Source organism: Lissotriton helveticus, chromosome 4_1, assembly GCF_964261635.1.
Source record: "Lissotriton helveticus chromosome 4_1, aLisHel1.1, whole genome shotgun sequence".
NCBI classification, from domain to species: Eukaryota; Metazoa; Chordata; class Amphibia; order Caudata; family Salamandridae; genus Lissotriton; species Lissotriton helveticus.
In genome coordinates this window covers 1,633,394,956-1,633,410,360 of record NC_136063.1, presented here as the reverse complement: position 1 = coordinate 1,633,410,360, position 15,405 = coordinate 1,633,394,956, and the positions used below count along the sequence as shown (strand labels likewise).

General features: G+C 51.3%; 1 protein-coding gene across 1 annotated transcript in view; it reads left to right on the top strand.

Annotated features, from left to right (window-relative positions):
• The window catches only part of MLH1 (mutL homolog 1), a 440,315-nt gene that overhangs the window by 142,042 nt on the left and 282,868 nt on the right, over positions 1 to 15,405 (top strand). The window contains exon 7 of the mRNA XM_078685874.1: positions 13,368 to 13,410. Coding sequence (XP_078542000.1) covers positions 13,368 to 13,410 — 43 coding nt within the window. The remainder of the gene's footprint in view (positions 1 to 13,367; positions 13,411 to 15,405) is intronic.

The following is a 15,405-nucleotide window of genomic DNA, read 5'->3' as shown; positions in this document are numbered from 1 at the left end:
CCTCCGCGTCTACTCTACACGTGTCTCCCCGTATGTGGTAGTGTGTTAAGTGTACCCTCTGGTCGCACCTTCCCGTTGGAGGGAGCCCAATGTGGCATCCCAGAGTTGTGCAATTGGGAATTTTCTTAAGCCCGCTATTTCCTCCCGGTGTAGTGCAACGCTTTCCGCCCTAGCCCAGTTGGTAAAGGAAATCCACCAGTACTTAGTGTGCGGTGGTTCCTGCTTTTTCCAGTGTTTAGTGAGCAAGCGCTTGGCAGAGATAAGGCCTAAGTCCCAGAACCTGGCTTGTATTTTATTCAATTTGTTTCTTTTGTATAACCCTAGAATGCAAGCTTTCCATGTGTGTGGGAGGCCTGAGCCAGCACTGTGCGTCAAGAGAGTTGTCACCTCTTTCCAATATGTGGCAAGAGAGGGGCAGTGCCAGATCATGTGTAAAAAGTCTGCGCCCAGCAGGCCGCAACGGGGACAGGCAGTAGTGGTGACCTTAAAATACCTATTGATCTTGTCTGGCAATAAATATGCTTGATGCAGTATGTAAAATTGTATGGTCTTGAAGCGGGAGTTGCGTGGGATATTCACGGGGCTGGCCAGGATCATGGTCCACTCCTTGTCCGTCCATTCCCTCCCTCGGAGGGCCGCCCATTTGTCTCGCAGCGGCTGCGTGGACCACTGTGTGTGCATGAGGAGGGCCTGCGCCAGCCAATGGATGATATGGGAACCGCTGCCCATGACATGCAGGTATTGCACGAGGTGGTGTGTCGGCAGTTCCTCTTGCACGTCGCCCCAGGCCTCTGTGTACGCGCGCAAAATGGACGCATGGAGTAGGAACTGTCCGGCTGGCAGTCCTGTACCCTCCACCAGTTCTGCAAATGGGAGCATGGCTCCGTCCTCATAAAGGTCGCCCATGGTATCCACCCCAGCCGCAGTCCAGCTCTCCAGTATGCGCAATGTCACCGTTCCGCTCCTCCTGGGGGTGCCCAACAGAGGAAGCACGGGGGCATGAGGTTTTGTGTCTCGGGTCAGTTTTAAGCCACGTAGGAAACATTTGCGGGCCACTGTCACATGCATCGGTAACGGGCGAGGTCCCTTGGTCAAGGGGTGAAACAGTGCACATATTTGCACGTGGATCCATATGGAGTCGGCTGTAGCTGTGTCGTCCAAGTGTGCGTCGCTCAGCCAGTGCGTCACCTATTGCTGCTGTGCCGCCAGATAATATAGCTCTAGGTTGGGGACCGCTAACCCCCCATCTGTAGTTGGGGAATAGAGTTTCGCCAGTGCTACTCGTGGGCGTCCAGTGTTCCAAATCAGGTTCCGTATCAGTGATTCTAGGTCACGGAACACCCTGGTAGGGACATATAGCGGGATGTTGGCGAAGTGATAGAGCAATCTTGGTAACACTATCATTTTGGAGAGCGCTATCCTACTGGGCACATTCGGGGGCAGCGTCTTCCAGAAGGTCACCTGGGCACGCAGCGAGGAAATAGCGCGCATCAGGTTTCCCTCCAGTATGCTCTGTGTATCCCTATAGATGTGCATCCCAAGGTATTTAATCGTGGTGGGATACCAAGTAAGTCTGACACCGCCGAGGTGTACGTCGCATTCCTGTGTGTCCGAGCTGAACGAGTACACTCCGGACTTGGCCCAGTTGACCCTAAGACCCGATGTCTCCTCGAACGTCCGGAAGATGTCCGACAATATGCCCGGTACCTCAGCGAGGTCACGTACATACAGGAGTAGGTCGTCTGCGTAGAGCGAGACCACGTGCACGCCGTCGGGTAGCGGGATCCCCCATCCCACTCCTCCCGCCCGCAACAGCGCCGCCAGGGGCTCCACGGCCAGCGAGAAGAGAAGGGGTGACAGGGGGCAGCCCTGTCGGGTCCCTCTGCGCACCTGTACTGCCTCCGAGAGCAATCCGCCCGTTCGCACTCTCACACTGGGTCTTTGATAACCCAACCATGTCGACATATGCATCACCCAGGTCGAATTTTTCCAGTACCGCTCTGAGGTAGGGCCATTCCACGGAGTCAAAGGCCTTCTCGAGGTCCAGAACCAGGCATCCCGATCTCTGCCAGAGCAACGTGGCGGCTTCCTGTATTCGGAAGAGGCGGCAGATGTTGCGGGAGGTGCTTCGTGCAGGCACAAAGCCATTTTGGTCTCTATGGACCAGGGTCGGGACCACTGCGGCTAAACGTCGGGCTAATAGAGAGGTGAAAATTTTATAATCGGTGTTTAACATGGCCAAAGGCCTGTAGGAGCCCATGCACGTTTCTTCCCTACCGGGTTTTAGGAGCGAGACCAGGGTGGCTTCATTGAGTGTGGCTGGGAGCGCCGAGTCGTCCATTGCGGCATTGTACACCTTGAGCAATTCCGGGACCAGGGTGTCCGAACATGTTTTAAAAAATTCGACAGGGAGGCCATCTGGGCCAGGCGATTTCCCGTTAGAAAGAGCGAAAATAGCTTCGCGCATTTCTTCCGGCGTGAGCGGCGCCCCTAGTTCCCCTTGTTGTGCACTCGTAAAGGATGGCAGCTGAATATTTGTGAGATAATCTGCGATGGCTTCTGACGTGACTCTCAGCTGCGACCTATACAAGACTTGGTAGTGTTGCACAAAGGCTTGATGTATTTTGCTCTGCGTATACACTACCTCTCCCTCGGGTGTTCGGATGGCAGACACCGGTGCTGTACGGTTCTCCTGCTTGACTAACCAGGCCAATAATTTCCCGGGTTTGTCACTGTATTGATGCACTCGCGCCGAGTGGGCTGCGTAATTAAGGTGGTGTAATCGCTCCAGTAGTGTCGCGTGCTTTTCGCGGGCCTCGCACAGCTGGTCATCCGCTCCCGACTCTGCTTCCTGCTCTCGTCGGAGCAAGTCTGTCTCTACCCGGAACAAGTCAGCCTCCAGCTTTTTCTGCATGTTCCCCTGTGTGCCCAGACAGTGTCCCCTGACCACCACTTTGAAAGCGTCCCATTCTATCTGTGGGGAGGACGCCGTGTCTGAGTTTTCAGTGAAGTATTGTGCTACGCAGGCTTGCAGGGAGTCTCTAAAGGGGGCATCCAGTAACAGGGCAGGTTGTAACCGCCATGTGGGGATGGGCGGGTGCGGGCGGTCCCAGGCTATATCCAGTGTGTGTGGATTGTGGTCTGAGTGCGTTCGGCCAAGGTATTGAGAGTCCGTGACGTGTGGCAGTAGTTCCGATGTCACCATGTACCTGTCCAGACGTGTATATGTAATGTGTGTGCTCCTGAATAATAGGAGTATACTTTGGTGTTGGGATTGTGGGCGCGCCATGCATCTTGTAAGTCCCACTGTGCCGCCGACTGGGTGAGTGCCCTCACTGCTCCGAAGGATGATGCATCAGGCCTAGGTGGGGCCGAGCGGTCAAGTGTAACATCCAGTACGGTATTATAGTCACCCCCTAGGATCCAGGGGACTCCGTGCCAAGGCGCCAATTTCTCTGAGAGGTGTGCTAGGAAGCCCCCCTGATCTGTGTTGGGAGAATAGATGGATGCCAGGACCACGGGCTGCCCATCGATGCGGCCGTTCACTAGCACATACCTGCCCTCCGGGTCAGTGTGTGTGTGTGTGTCATGGTAAAGGGAGTGCCTGGTTTCACCCACAGTAGCGCCCCGCGGGCATATGAGTAGTACTCGGTGGCATACAGTTGCCCCCTCCATCTGCGGCGCAGCGCGGCCACTTCCGCCTTGTTCAAGTGTGTTTCCTGCAGGAGTGCAATTTGGATGTGGTGTCTTTTCAAGTATGTGAATATTTGATAACGGCGCGCTGGCGTGTGCATGCCCCTAATGTTCCAGGTGCAGATTTTTATCGCAGACATCCCATCAATTCTGGCAACCTCCCCCCCCCCCCCCGTCCACACGCACTAGTCTGTCCCGGGTCCATTGCAACTCCCCACCAAATACTTCCACGACCATTTCCATTAATACACTCAGCACATCCCAGGAATACATAAAAGGGGAGAGAAACAGTTAACGAAAATAACCAACTTTGGGTGAACCATATTTGAATGCCAAAAGGGCAGTAGCGGAACGTGCCACCGTCCATGCTCTCTACTGAGAGGGACAACCGTTCAAGTCTAGGGGGTAACGTGTGCTAGTCACAGTCTCGGCGGCCTATTTATTTGAGCAAGGAAGGAAACCGTTGGCCCTCCCCGGGCCATATGATGTGTGTGTCTTGCAGCCAAAGTCATTGCGCGGGGATATGGCGCTGCTTCCTGTTTCGGGGTCTCAGTCCGGCCAGCCATGTAGGGGGAAAGTAAAGCAGAGCGCACCTCCCAAGCCTCTGGCATAGTTAGTTCCCTGTGTGTTAGGGCCAGCGGGCAGAGGGGGAAGGGGGGAGGACCGCAGCGCGGCCTCACCATCACAGTACCTTCTCAGCGTCTATGTGACTGGGGTAATACTCACTGCGTCAATGTTCCTCCGTCCATCTCAGGGGCAGGAGGAGACACTCCGGGCGACGCCCAGTACCCGCAACGTCTCAGTGTCCATCCGGCCCCCAACGCCGTCCCCGCTGCTATATCAGGGTTTGTTAGGACTTCTTGTGCAGTTTCAGTGAATCTGGTCAGCTGTCTGTGGTGTGATATCCGGCAGGTCCACGGATAGCTGGGAGTCCGGTATTCCGTAAATAGCTTCATCATCGCTCTGGACTATCCGCGGGCTGGCGTCCTGCATGACGTCCGATGTTGGCGAACTGCTCAGCTGTGAGACCTTCCGGAGTGCATCCCGTTGCTCCTGTAGGATTGGATCCGCTGGCGGGGAGCGGCGTGCCGTTTCCTCCGGACGGCGGGCCTGTTGGTCCCTGTTCCTGCGATGACGTCTCGGCCCGCGTGTCCGTGGTCTCGCCTCATAGCTCTGTGCCTGCCTGGGGTTTACAACCATTACAACAAAACTTTTACCACGCAGTGCTGTTACAACGCAGGTTTTACTACGCATACCATTACAACGCATTACACTGGGGGGCGCTCAAGGATAGGGAATAAGTTTAATTTACTATCCAACACCTTCAGTACTATCCACGGGGACTGGAGTTGGAATAGTAAATTAAACTATTCACTATCCAGCACCCCCAAGTGTAATGCGTTGTAATGGTATGCGTGGTAAAACCTGCGTTGTAACAGCATGCGTGGTAAAAGCATGCGTTGTAACGTCATACATTCGTGCCGTGTCCGTACCGCTGTCGAGCCAATCGCTTACTTCTTCTCCCATCTGTTTCAGGAATGGCGTCTCGGCGTTGTTGCTTATCTCTTGGCGTTTCGTGCCACACTAGGTCCAATGCCTCCTTTCAGCGCCCCGTATGGTCTCAGCAGTCTCAGTCCCTCAGTGGGCGCTCATATCGGTGATTCCCTCCGATTGCCGGTCATAATAGGCCCCGGAGGGTCGGTCCCGCATTGACCGGCCCCAGGCGTTGCCTCCGGCAGCAATTTGTGCTCCTCTCTCCCGTAATGACGCTTTTGTGGGCCTCTGGCACCTCCCCAATGCGGGCATTCGCGCCCGTCCCAGGTTTTCCGCGGGGTCCCCGGGGTATCGGTTCCTGTTGTGGGCACTGTGGGCACTCGCCGCTTGCTCCCGGCCGCTCGGTGATTCCCGGCGGGGCGCCCCGCTCCTCCGGTGCTGCGGTCTTATCTGCGCGTTCCTGGTGGTGTTCTGGGGGCGCCCCGCCGACGCCGTTCTCGGCGGGTAGTGACCAAGCAGCAGCTCCCCTGGCCGTGTCCCCTACCTCCGCGCCCGGTGTCCACAGCCGGTCCAGTCCCCAGACATCGATGCCGGTGTTCGCCCTCCCGCTACTTCTCGGTGACACCGCCGACACCGTCTCAGGGCAGCTGGTGGGTCTCCCGGCCCCGTGTACAGCAATCTCAGAGGCCGGATCCAGCAGTTAGCAGGCCGCGTGTGTGGGCCTGTGCGGCAGTTCAGACCACGGCCTCGCGTTGTTGTCTCTGCCGGTCAACCTTCAGGGAGCCCCGCTGGAGTCCTCCAGGAAAGGTCGGTGCTGATCGGTTCGGATCCTCCGACCAAAAGTTGGCCAGCGGGATGGTGGCAGCTGGATAATGCTCCGCCTGCAATTTCGGGCGGCTGTCCGAAGAAATGACGGAGAATCAGCCCGGGGAAGGGGAGCTCGGCACGGAGCTCTACCCTAGAGCGACTGTCCCCATCGCGTGCTTAGCCACGCCCCCGCGGAGGGCGGGCGCTTATGACTATAACAGAGATACCCCTACTACAGAACTGGAGTTATAGGACAGAAACTACTCCTTCTGTGGTAGGGGATCTCTGTGTATAGTCATAATCTAGTGAATAGAATGGCAAGCCCATCCCCACACCAAGGCGGCGGTGGAGAAAATAGAAATAACACCGCTACTGTGCGAACAGATTTCGCAGCGAAGCCTGCCCAACCCGAGCATCTGCCCTGGCATCAGTGTCCAGACAGTAATGCTTAACAAAGGTATGGACCGACTTCCAAGTGGCTGCCTTGCAGATTTCTGCAAGTGGAACACTACGGAGCAAAGCAGTCGTGGCAGCTTTGCCCCTGGTGGAATGAGCCTTAGGTTTACCCCCTAAGGTCTTATCAGCCTTTTGGTAACACAATTGTATACAGGACACAATCCACCTCGAGATGGACTGTTTAGAGGTAGCAAGACCGGTCCTGACTGATTGATAAACAATTGGTCTGACCTACGAATATCTTCGGTTTTATCCAGATAAAAATTTCAACACCCTCCTAACATCCAGGGAACGCAGAGACCGTTCCGCTGGAGATGAAGGATTCTGAAAAATCGTAGGTAAAGTTATAATCTGGTTAACATGGAAGTCAGATATAACCTTTGGAAGAACTTTAGGGTGAGTACGCATAACAACCTTAGCAGCATGAAATACAGTATAAGGTTCTTGGCAACACAACGCCTGAATTTTCCTCACCCTGCGGGCCGATGTAATGGCCAAGAGGAACGCCGCCTTCCAGGACAGGTGCTGCAATGAAGCCTTATGAATAGGTTCAAAAAGCCCCTTCATCAATCTGGACAGCACCACGTTCAATTCCCATGAAGGCGAAGGAAGCCGGACAGGAGGGAACACTTTCCTCGAGCCTTCCAAAAACCCTTTGATCACAGGGATCTGAAAGAAGGAAGTCTGTGAAGGCCATTTCCTGTAGGCCATCAGCGCAGCAAGATGAACCTTAATGCAATGGACATTAAGGCCAGACTGCGCCAGGTGTAGAAGATACGGAAGGATGACCTCTTCCTTACACGTCGTTAGGTCATAGTCCCTGAACGTGCACCAGATGCAAAACCTCTTCCACTTGTAAGCATAAGAAGTCCTAGTGGAAGGTCGCCTAGCCTCCTTCAGTATGTCCATACAAACTTCTGGTAGATTCAAATGGACATATCGCACTATCTCAGGAGCCATGCCGCCAAACTCAAAGACGAGAGGTTGGGGTGCAACATCTGCCCCCGAACTTCGTGAGAAGGTCCGGCCTGCACGGCAGCCGTATGTGAGGAAGGAGAGACCGGTGAAGCAGGTCCGTGAACCACCACTGCCTGGGCCATTCCAGGGCAATCAGGATCATCCGCTCCCTGGACTGGGACAGCTTGATGAATACTGCCAGAATCAGGGGAATGGGTGGAAAAGCGTACAGAAAGCTGTTCGACCAGTTAATCCATAACGCATGCCCCAGCGTCCCCTGCTGGTAGTACCCGGAGGCGAAGTCTCAGCATTTGCTGTTTTCGGCGGTGGAGAACAGATCTACGTCCAGAGTCCCCCACCTTGCGAAGACTTCTCCTAGTACTTCGTCGTTCATGACCCATTAGTGGTCTTCCTCAATCAGTCTGCTCAGTGCGTCTGCCTGAACATTCTGCACACCTAGCAGATGGGCAACCGTGATCGTCAGTCCTCTGGCTAGAATCCAGCGCCAGATCGCCTGCGCCTCCTGCGACAGAGTGCGCGATCTTGAACCCCCCTACTTGTTGAGGCAATACATCGTGGGCGTATTGTCCGTCTGTACAGGCAGAGAGTTGGTCTGGAAGGACGTAAGAAACGCCTTCAGTGCCAAGTGAACAGCTCTGAGTTCCAGGAAATTGATGTGATACGTGGACTCCATCGGGGACCACGTTCCCTGTATCTGTAAGTCTCCGGAATGTGCCCCCCCAGCTGTGGACAGACGCATCCGTCACGATAGTCTGTGCGGGAATGTCCTTGTGAAAGGGAACCCCTCTGAGGAGATTCTCCGCCGAACACCACCACTTCAGAGACTGAAGAGCATGCAGAGACAGTCGTATCTTGTCGTCCCAAGATCCATCCCTCTGATCCTCCAAGCACTCCTGCAAAGGTCTCATGTGCAGCCGTGCGTGTGGCGTGAGGAAGATACAAGAGGCCATCGACCCCAGTAAAGAAGACACCGTCCCCACTGGTGTAGATGGAGCGGTCAGAAGAGCCTAAGCCTTCCGAAGGAGTGATAATCGTCTCTCCTCCGAAGGAGACACGCTTGCTGACAGCGTATTGATGGAGGCTCCCAAGTACTGTATGCACTGGACCGGAATCGGGACAGCCTTGGACATGTTGATGTGCAACCCCAGCTTGCTCAAAAGAACGCCCGTCTTCTGGAAGTGTGCTCGAGCTTCCGAGAAAGAGGAGGCCTTGATCAACCAATCGTCCAGGTCCGGGTAGACAAACACCTCGTTTATCCTCAGGTGTGCAGCTACCACCGCCATGCCCTTCGAGAATGTTCTGGGCGCAGACGTCAGCCCGACTGGCAGTACTGTGTACTGATAATGATTGGCGCCGACTTGGAATCGCCGGAACTTCCTGTGTATGCGTGCAAAGGGCACATGGAAGTACGCATCCTGTAGATCTATGGCAAGAGCCAATCTCCCTGTTGCAGCTGAGGAAAAACCTGATGCAACGATAGTATGCAAAATTCCTCTCTCTGCGAATCCACTTGTTTGCTTGTCGAAAATCCAGAATGGGCCCGAACCCGTTCTTGTCCTTCTTGCGAACCAGAAAGAACCGGGAGTACAGACCTCTTCCCCTTTGAGACAGAGGTACGTCTCCTATCACCCTTTTCCTTAAAAGGATATCGGCCTCCGCCTGGAGCTCGCGCAGCTGAAACCGCGAGCTGACCGGAGGAATTGCTGGGGAAGGGCTGATGAACCGAACACTGACTTAGACCCGGCCGGCCTTTGTTCGCCGAGGAGCATCAAGCTCTCCTGCGTTTGCGCACAATATACTTGTGAAGTATTAAAGGCGGCCCGGGACCACAGACAAACCCTGGGAGGAAAAACGCCGCTAGAAAGGGAAGAAGGCCTCAAGTCGTTCTCCACGCCCCAAACCTACAGCCTTCCAAAAGTCTCCGAGTCAGACTTATGCGGGCCACTCACTACCCTCATAGCCGCCCAAGGGTTGCCCAAAGAACGGGAGAGTAGAAGCGCACTGCTGAGCCGCAGGCTGCAGAGACGTCCGACAAAAACAAGTATGGCAACGTAGGACAAACCCACAATACCTGGGGGTCGGCAGGAGAGAAAACTCCGCTCCGATACTCAGATCTGAAACTATCAGGTCCATAGACTATCTCTTGTAAGGCTTCCCTCCTGTCTCTCGGCAGGGGAACCATAAATCGGTGAAGAAAACACCCCCACACAGGGATCCTACCACAACGGCCCAGCAACAGCGGGCCACAGCATGACGTCTACATGCCGCCACCCCTGCGACCAAGTCAGGAGTACGTTCGAAGCCAGAACCTCCTGGCAGGTGGTAGCGGACCAAAGCTAAGTACCGCCAACCAGTTAAGAGTCGGAGAGAGACTCCCCGTACTCAAGGAAGACGCATCCCCGGCATCAAGGCACGGGGATTCGCAGACGGAGGGGTCAAAGGCCCCTGGGGTGGTGGGTGGGAGAGGGAACCGAGAGAAATCCGAAACATCCCCGGTGGTCTCACCAGTGGTGGCAGAGCAGGAGGCGACCTAGCCGATGAGTAGGTATGCGAATACTCCAAACTAAGCAAAAAGGACCAACGTCCCTCGCTTACACGTGGTGAGTAGCCACAGACTCCCCATCAGAAGGGTTCCTCAACGCCGATCAACTGCTCGGCGTCGTGAGTGGACGGTGCCGGGAACACAAAGTCCCCCTCCTACGAAGAGGGGCTCACCACGGAGCGAGGCCTGGAACAAGACCCAGGCCGCAAGCGCCGGCAAGTATTCCGCGGCTGTAACCCATGACGTTGACCTCAATACGACGTCACCATCACTAAGACAGTGACTGTCTCTACGACAACCAACACTCCGACATCAAAATGTCACCACGGTGTCAAACACCGAGACGCCGAGCCATCCATAACGGTGACGTCTGGACCCAACGGAAGATAGCGGAGCCCAAGCGACCAACGCCCCAAAAGTAGAATCACTGCTCCATGACGTCGAGCCTCACTGTTCCCTGACGTCGAGCCTCGCTGTTCCCTGACGTCGAGCCTCACCGCTCCATGACGTAGAGCCTCACTGCTCCATGACGTCGAGCCTCACTGCTCCATGACGTCGAGCCTCACTGCTCCATAACGTCGAGCATCACTGCTCCATGACGTCGAGCAGCACTGCTCCCTGACGTCGAGCAGCACTGCTCCCTGACGTCGAGCAGCACTGCTCCATGACGTCGAGCAGCACTGCTCCATGACGTCGAGCAGCACTGCTCCATGACGTCGAGCATCACTGCTCCATGACGTCGAGCATCACTGCTCCATGACGTCGAGCATCACTGCCCCATGAGGTCGAGCATCACTGCCCCATGACGTCGAGCATCACTGCCCCATGACGTCGAGCATCACTGCCCCATGACGTCGAGCATCACTGCCCCATGATGTCGAGCATCACTGCCCCATGACGTCGAGCATCACTGCCCCATGACGTCGAGCATCACCGCTCCATGACGTCGAGCATCACCGCTCCATGACGTCGAGCATCACCGCTCCATGACGTCGAGCATCACCGCTCCATGACGTCGAGCGTCGAGGCACTCCACGACGTCGAGGCACTCCACGACGTCGAGGCACTCCACGACGTCGAGGCACTCCACGACGTCGAGGCACTCCACGACGTCGAGGCACTCCACGACGTCGAGGCACTCCACGACGTCGAGGAACTCCATGACGTCGAGGCACTCCATGACGTCGAGGCACTCAATGACATCGAGGCACTCAATGACGTCGAGGCACTCAATGACGTCGAGGTACCCCATGACGTCGAGGCACTCCATGACGTCGAGGCACTCCATGACGTCCTCGACGCCGACCAGAACCGCGTCATAGCTCAGACGTGCCCTTACTGGGGAGAACCCCATAGGTCACAGCATGGGACTCGGTAGAGGACCTACCCTCTCCTTACCCAGAGGCTGAAGATGCATTCAAACTCCTCTGTTCCAAACCTGGGAGCCGAAGCCTCCTAGAAAAGAAGCTACAGAGAAGACAGGTGTCAAAAGACACAGGCAAGCACAGAATACAAACTCTGTGAGCTTCAGCTTTGGTCTTTAGTACAGCTGCAGACAAAGCACTTGTCAGACTAGAAATAGTATAAAGACAAGAAGACTGCAGAAATTCTGCCAAAAAAACACAGCAGAATGTAGATAAAGGCCAACGACGTCGAGTGAAGCTGCAAAAATTCAAAATTATCACAAAAATAGTATAGAAAAAGCTCAAAAAAGAAGAGCTAATGCTCCAGGGTCCTGCTAGCAGGAGCCGGAAAAAAGAACTGAAAGTAAAAGGGACCTGCAGTGCATTCTGGGATACTGTGAGGCTTCTGGAAAGTTTTCTTAAAGGCACAGTATCCTGTTTTGAGCCACATAATGGCACCCTATGGGGCTTGTCTGTCCACTTCTTCCTCTCTATCATTCCAGAGGGTTTTGCTGTCACAGGCAAGGTTTTCTCTCTAAGAAAACCCTGGACAGGCTGTGCTGTTTGTGGATTTTGGTGGAATTTCTAGTTGAAGTACTGGACAGTGCAGCCTGTGGATATAGGCTGCATTATCTGTCTTTAAATTCTCTCTTAAGTGTCTGTGCAGTTCTGCATGTTTTGACAATTTAAGAGATTATTTTTGATTGCTCCGGGGTCCGCGCACATGGGCGGGACTGTTCACTAGATTATGACTATACACAGAGATCCCCTACTACAGAACCATTGCTTGTTTTATCCATTCACCTTTGTTTAACAGTAAAACTACTTCTACATTAAAACACTGGCAAAATTGGTTTACTATTTTTGTTAAAGGTAGTAGTGTTTTAAATGCTTTTTATATCACTAATCAATATAATCTTTATTTGATTTTTTAAAAGAATGATACTAAAAGCACAGCATGAGCAATATATAAAATTCATACAGACACAGATTAAAATAATAACATTATAAATAATGTAAAATACATGTTCAACAGTTAAAACATTAAGGAAAGTCTATGACGCAAAACAAATTTAAGAAATGTTAAGACACATGCACAAACCGCAGGTAACAAAGTATCTATAAATATAATTTTTTTAGGACAATCTTTATTGGCATTTCTCAAATACATACTGCAATAGGTAATGGTATAGATGATATTTAGAATTCAGATAGCCGGGTCCAGACAGCATATTTTTCCCACAAGAATCATCTCTCGTAATAATCAGACGCATACATTGGTGATCATAATTACCATACCTATTTTCCATATATAACACTCCTATTACTTCTCGTTACCTTGCAGGATAGTTGTATCTTACATTGAAAACTAAAACATAGTTGCAACTCCCTCCCGTGCCCATCCCCACACCTCCTTTTTTCCTCCGGCGGCTCCTCATGGTTCCGCGGAGTGTGAGGACTAACATTGATTTTGTTCTTGACGTTTGAATAGTAAAGTATCTGTAAATATAACAATACATGTGGTCAGTGCAGTGCTCTGGAGTAGCAGGATTAAAAACCTTTTGGTATAAATGTGATAAAATTTACGAAAAGAAAGACGAAGTGCGCCAGGGCTTGTAGGGCGTGCTCATCACAAGGACAGGTAAGGACAGTAGAAGAATCAAACTGGCCAGGGGAAAGCAGAGCTTGCATCTAATAGTTCCAAGCCTAAATCTAGTTAGTTGCAACTTATCCCATGTGTTGGTCACCATATCGCGGTAAGGTTCAAACCATAGTGTCATATTAATCAGGATGTCGTCTTGATTTGCAGGTTTCCAAAGTTTTACCATATCTCCAGCCATTGAAAGTTTTATTCTTTCACCTTTGTTTAACAAAGAAACTATTTGTAAATGAAAACCATGACAAAAGTGTTTTGCTATTTTTGTTAAAAGTAGTACTATTCTAATTGCTTTTAATACCAAATATGTGAGTTTTTTTATTTTTTATTTTGATAGGTATTCAATTCATAACTCCGGAATAAGTTTTTCAGTTAAGAAGGTAAGCGAACCCACATTAATTTAATTGCCTTAGTGGTATATGCTATTTGTTATTAAGGATTGCATAATTTAGCCTCTTAATGAGCAATTTTAGTACGGATAAGATGTAAGACCTTTAGAAGTAGAGAAATGGTTTAACATTCCTTTGAAATTCACACATGAAGTTCGTTGTGAAGCTTTAATAAAGTAGATGTTAAATATTTTTTCAATATATGACTGCTGGCTGCATCATCAATGCATTTAAATTCATAATATATATTATCCATATTATAGTAATGGATAGAGGTGTGCTCTCATTTTATGGTCTGAAAAAATAGCAGAGAGAAACGCATTCAATTAAACTACATACACAAAATTCTCTCATATGTGAGTCTTCATAACATGCAAAGCATCTGGCTCTGTTTCAATGAGCAGGAATCCGATATTCCTGTTGGGCAAAGTGTACTAACACCCTTCCCTTTCATCCAGCCTAATTCACTGTGGCTACATTGGTCAGACCATGGAGTACTTAATTGTGGGTCTTCATGGATAGCAGTTTGTAAAAGTTTTGGGAACCCAGGGATTTTTCTGGGCTTTGATTTATGTCCAGTTTCTGCACTAGTGTTCTTTATCCATTTTCCTCTCATATTGCCTTTCCTTTTTCTTGTGTTGTTGATCTCTATTATGTGGATGCTATTCCCTTCACTTAAGGCCACATTTCCTCTCTTGGGCTCCCTTTGCATTAGGCCACAACATTACTGGATCTTTTTCACGGTGTCTTTTCCTGTCTGCAATGAAAATCTGTGTTAAGAGTCCACACCCCAGGACATTCCACACTTTGAAATGGCTGCCTGTGACTTTTCAGTTTGCCTGCATTCAGATGATTGGTCACAAGACAGCCAATGTCAGAGCTGAACTAAGCTGATAATCTCAATGGAGCAGTGTTAGAACCCACACTTCAGGGATTCAACTAATAACCATCTGTGCGGGTCAACAGTAGACCTGGGGAAAGGGAAATGGGATAAGAGATAGAAACTGAGACTTTGGATATATTCACTCTGTCTGTTCTTGCTGCTGGGCTCAACCTACACTGCAGAGGCATTAACATATACAACAGGAAATAAACTGTTTTACTATACTGTAATTTGCATTACATTTAATGGTTTCTACAATGATATATGAAATACCTTGTGACAATCTCTGTAAAACCCAATCGCTTGTGCCGGTGTAAACCGGAAGACTTGCTAAAGCTGAAAGATACAATTACCCTTTGTAATAGATGAATGAAATAACCTGAGCTATAATACATATTCCTACACAGATAGCTACCTTCAGTGAATTGTAAATCAAGTCTGTCATTTGAATATCTCAGTGTACATAAGTTGTAACATAATGAATAAACATTAGTGTTGTGTATACACTACTGAGAATATATATACGCTTCCCACCAATGGCAATACCTTAATATTATATGTGACTCGAGTAAACTAAACAAAGTCTGTACAAGTTCAGGATTCCTCTAGCTTCTCTTTGGTACCGGAGTTATCCTGCGAAGGATGACTTGAGTACTAATGTGTAAATCAAAGTCCTGATCTTTGATTTTAAATGTTAAATATTGTTGAAAATATGAAGAGTTTCAATCTCCTTGTAACCATGTTCTAGCTGCAGCAACTAAGGGGGTAATTAGTATAGCGGGCGGATCGCAACCACCCCGTATGGCGGTGGCGATCCGCCCGCCATTTCCCACCGCCTGCCTACCATTTCCCCCCTCTACATTACGATGGCGGGGGGACCCTGGCGGACGGAAAGACCGTCTGCCGGTTTTCTGCCGGTCGGAAAAGGGCTCCAATATGGTGGCGGTGTCTGCAAGATACTGCCATCCATATTAGGATGAATGCGGAGATGTGCCTTTCCATGGCCGCATTGCCGCCATGGAAAGGCATGCGGCTTCTGACTTAGGGAGCCTGTTGCAGGCCCCCAGGGTGTTCAGGGGGATGGGGGGGCATTCTGGGGGTCT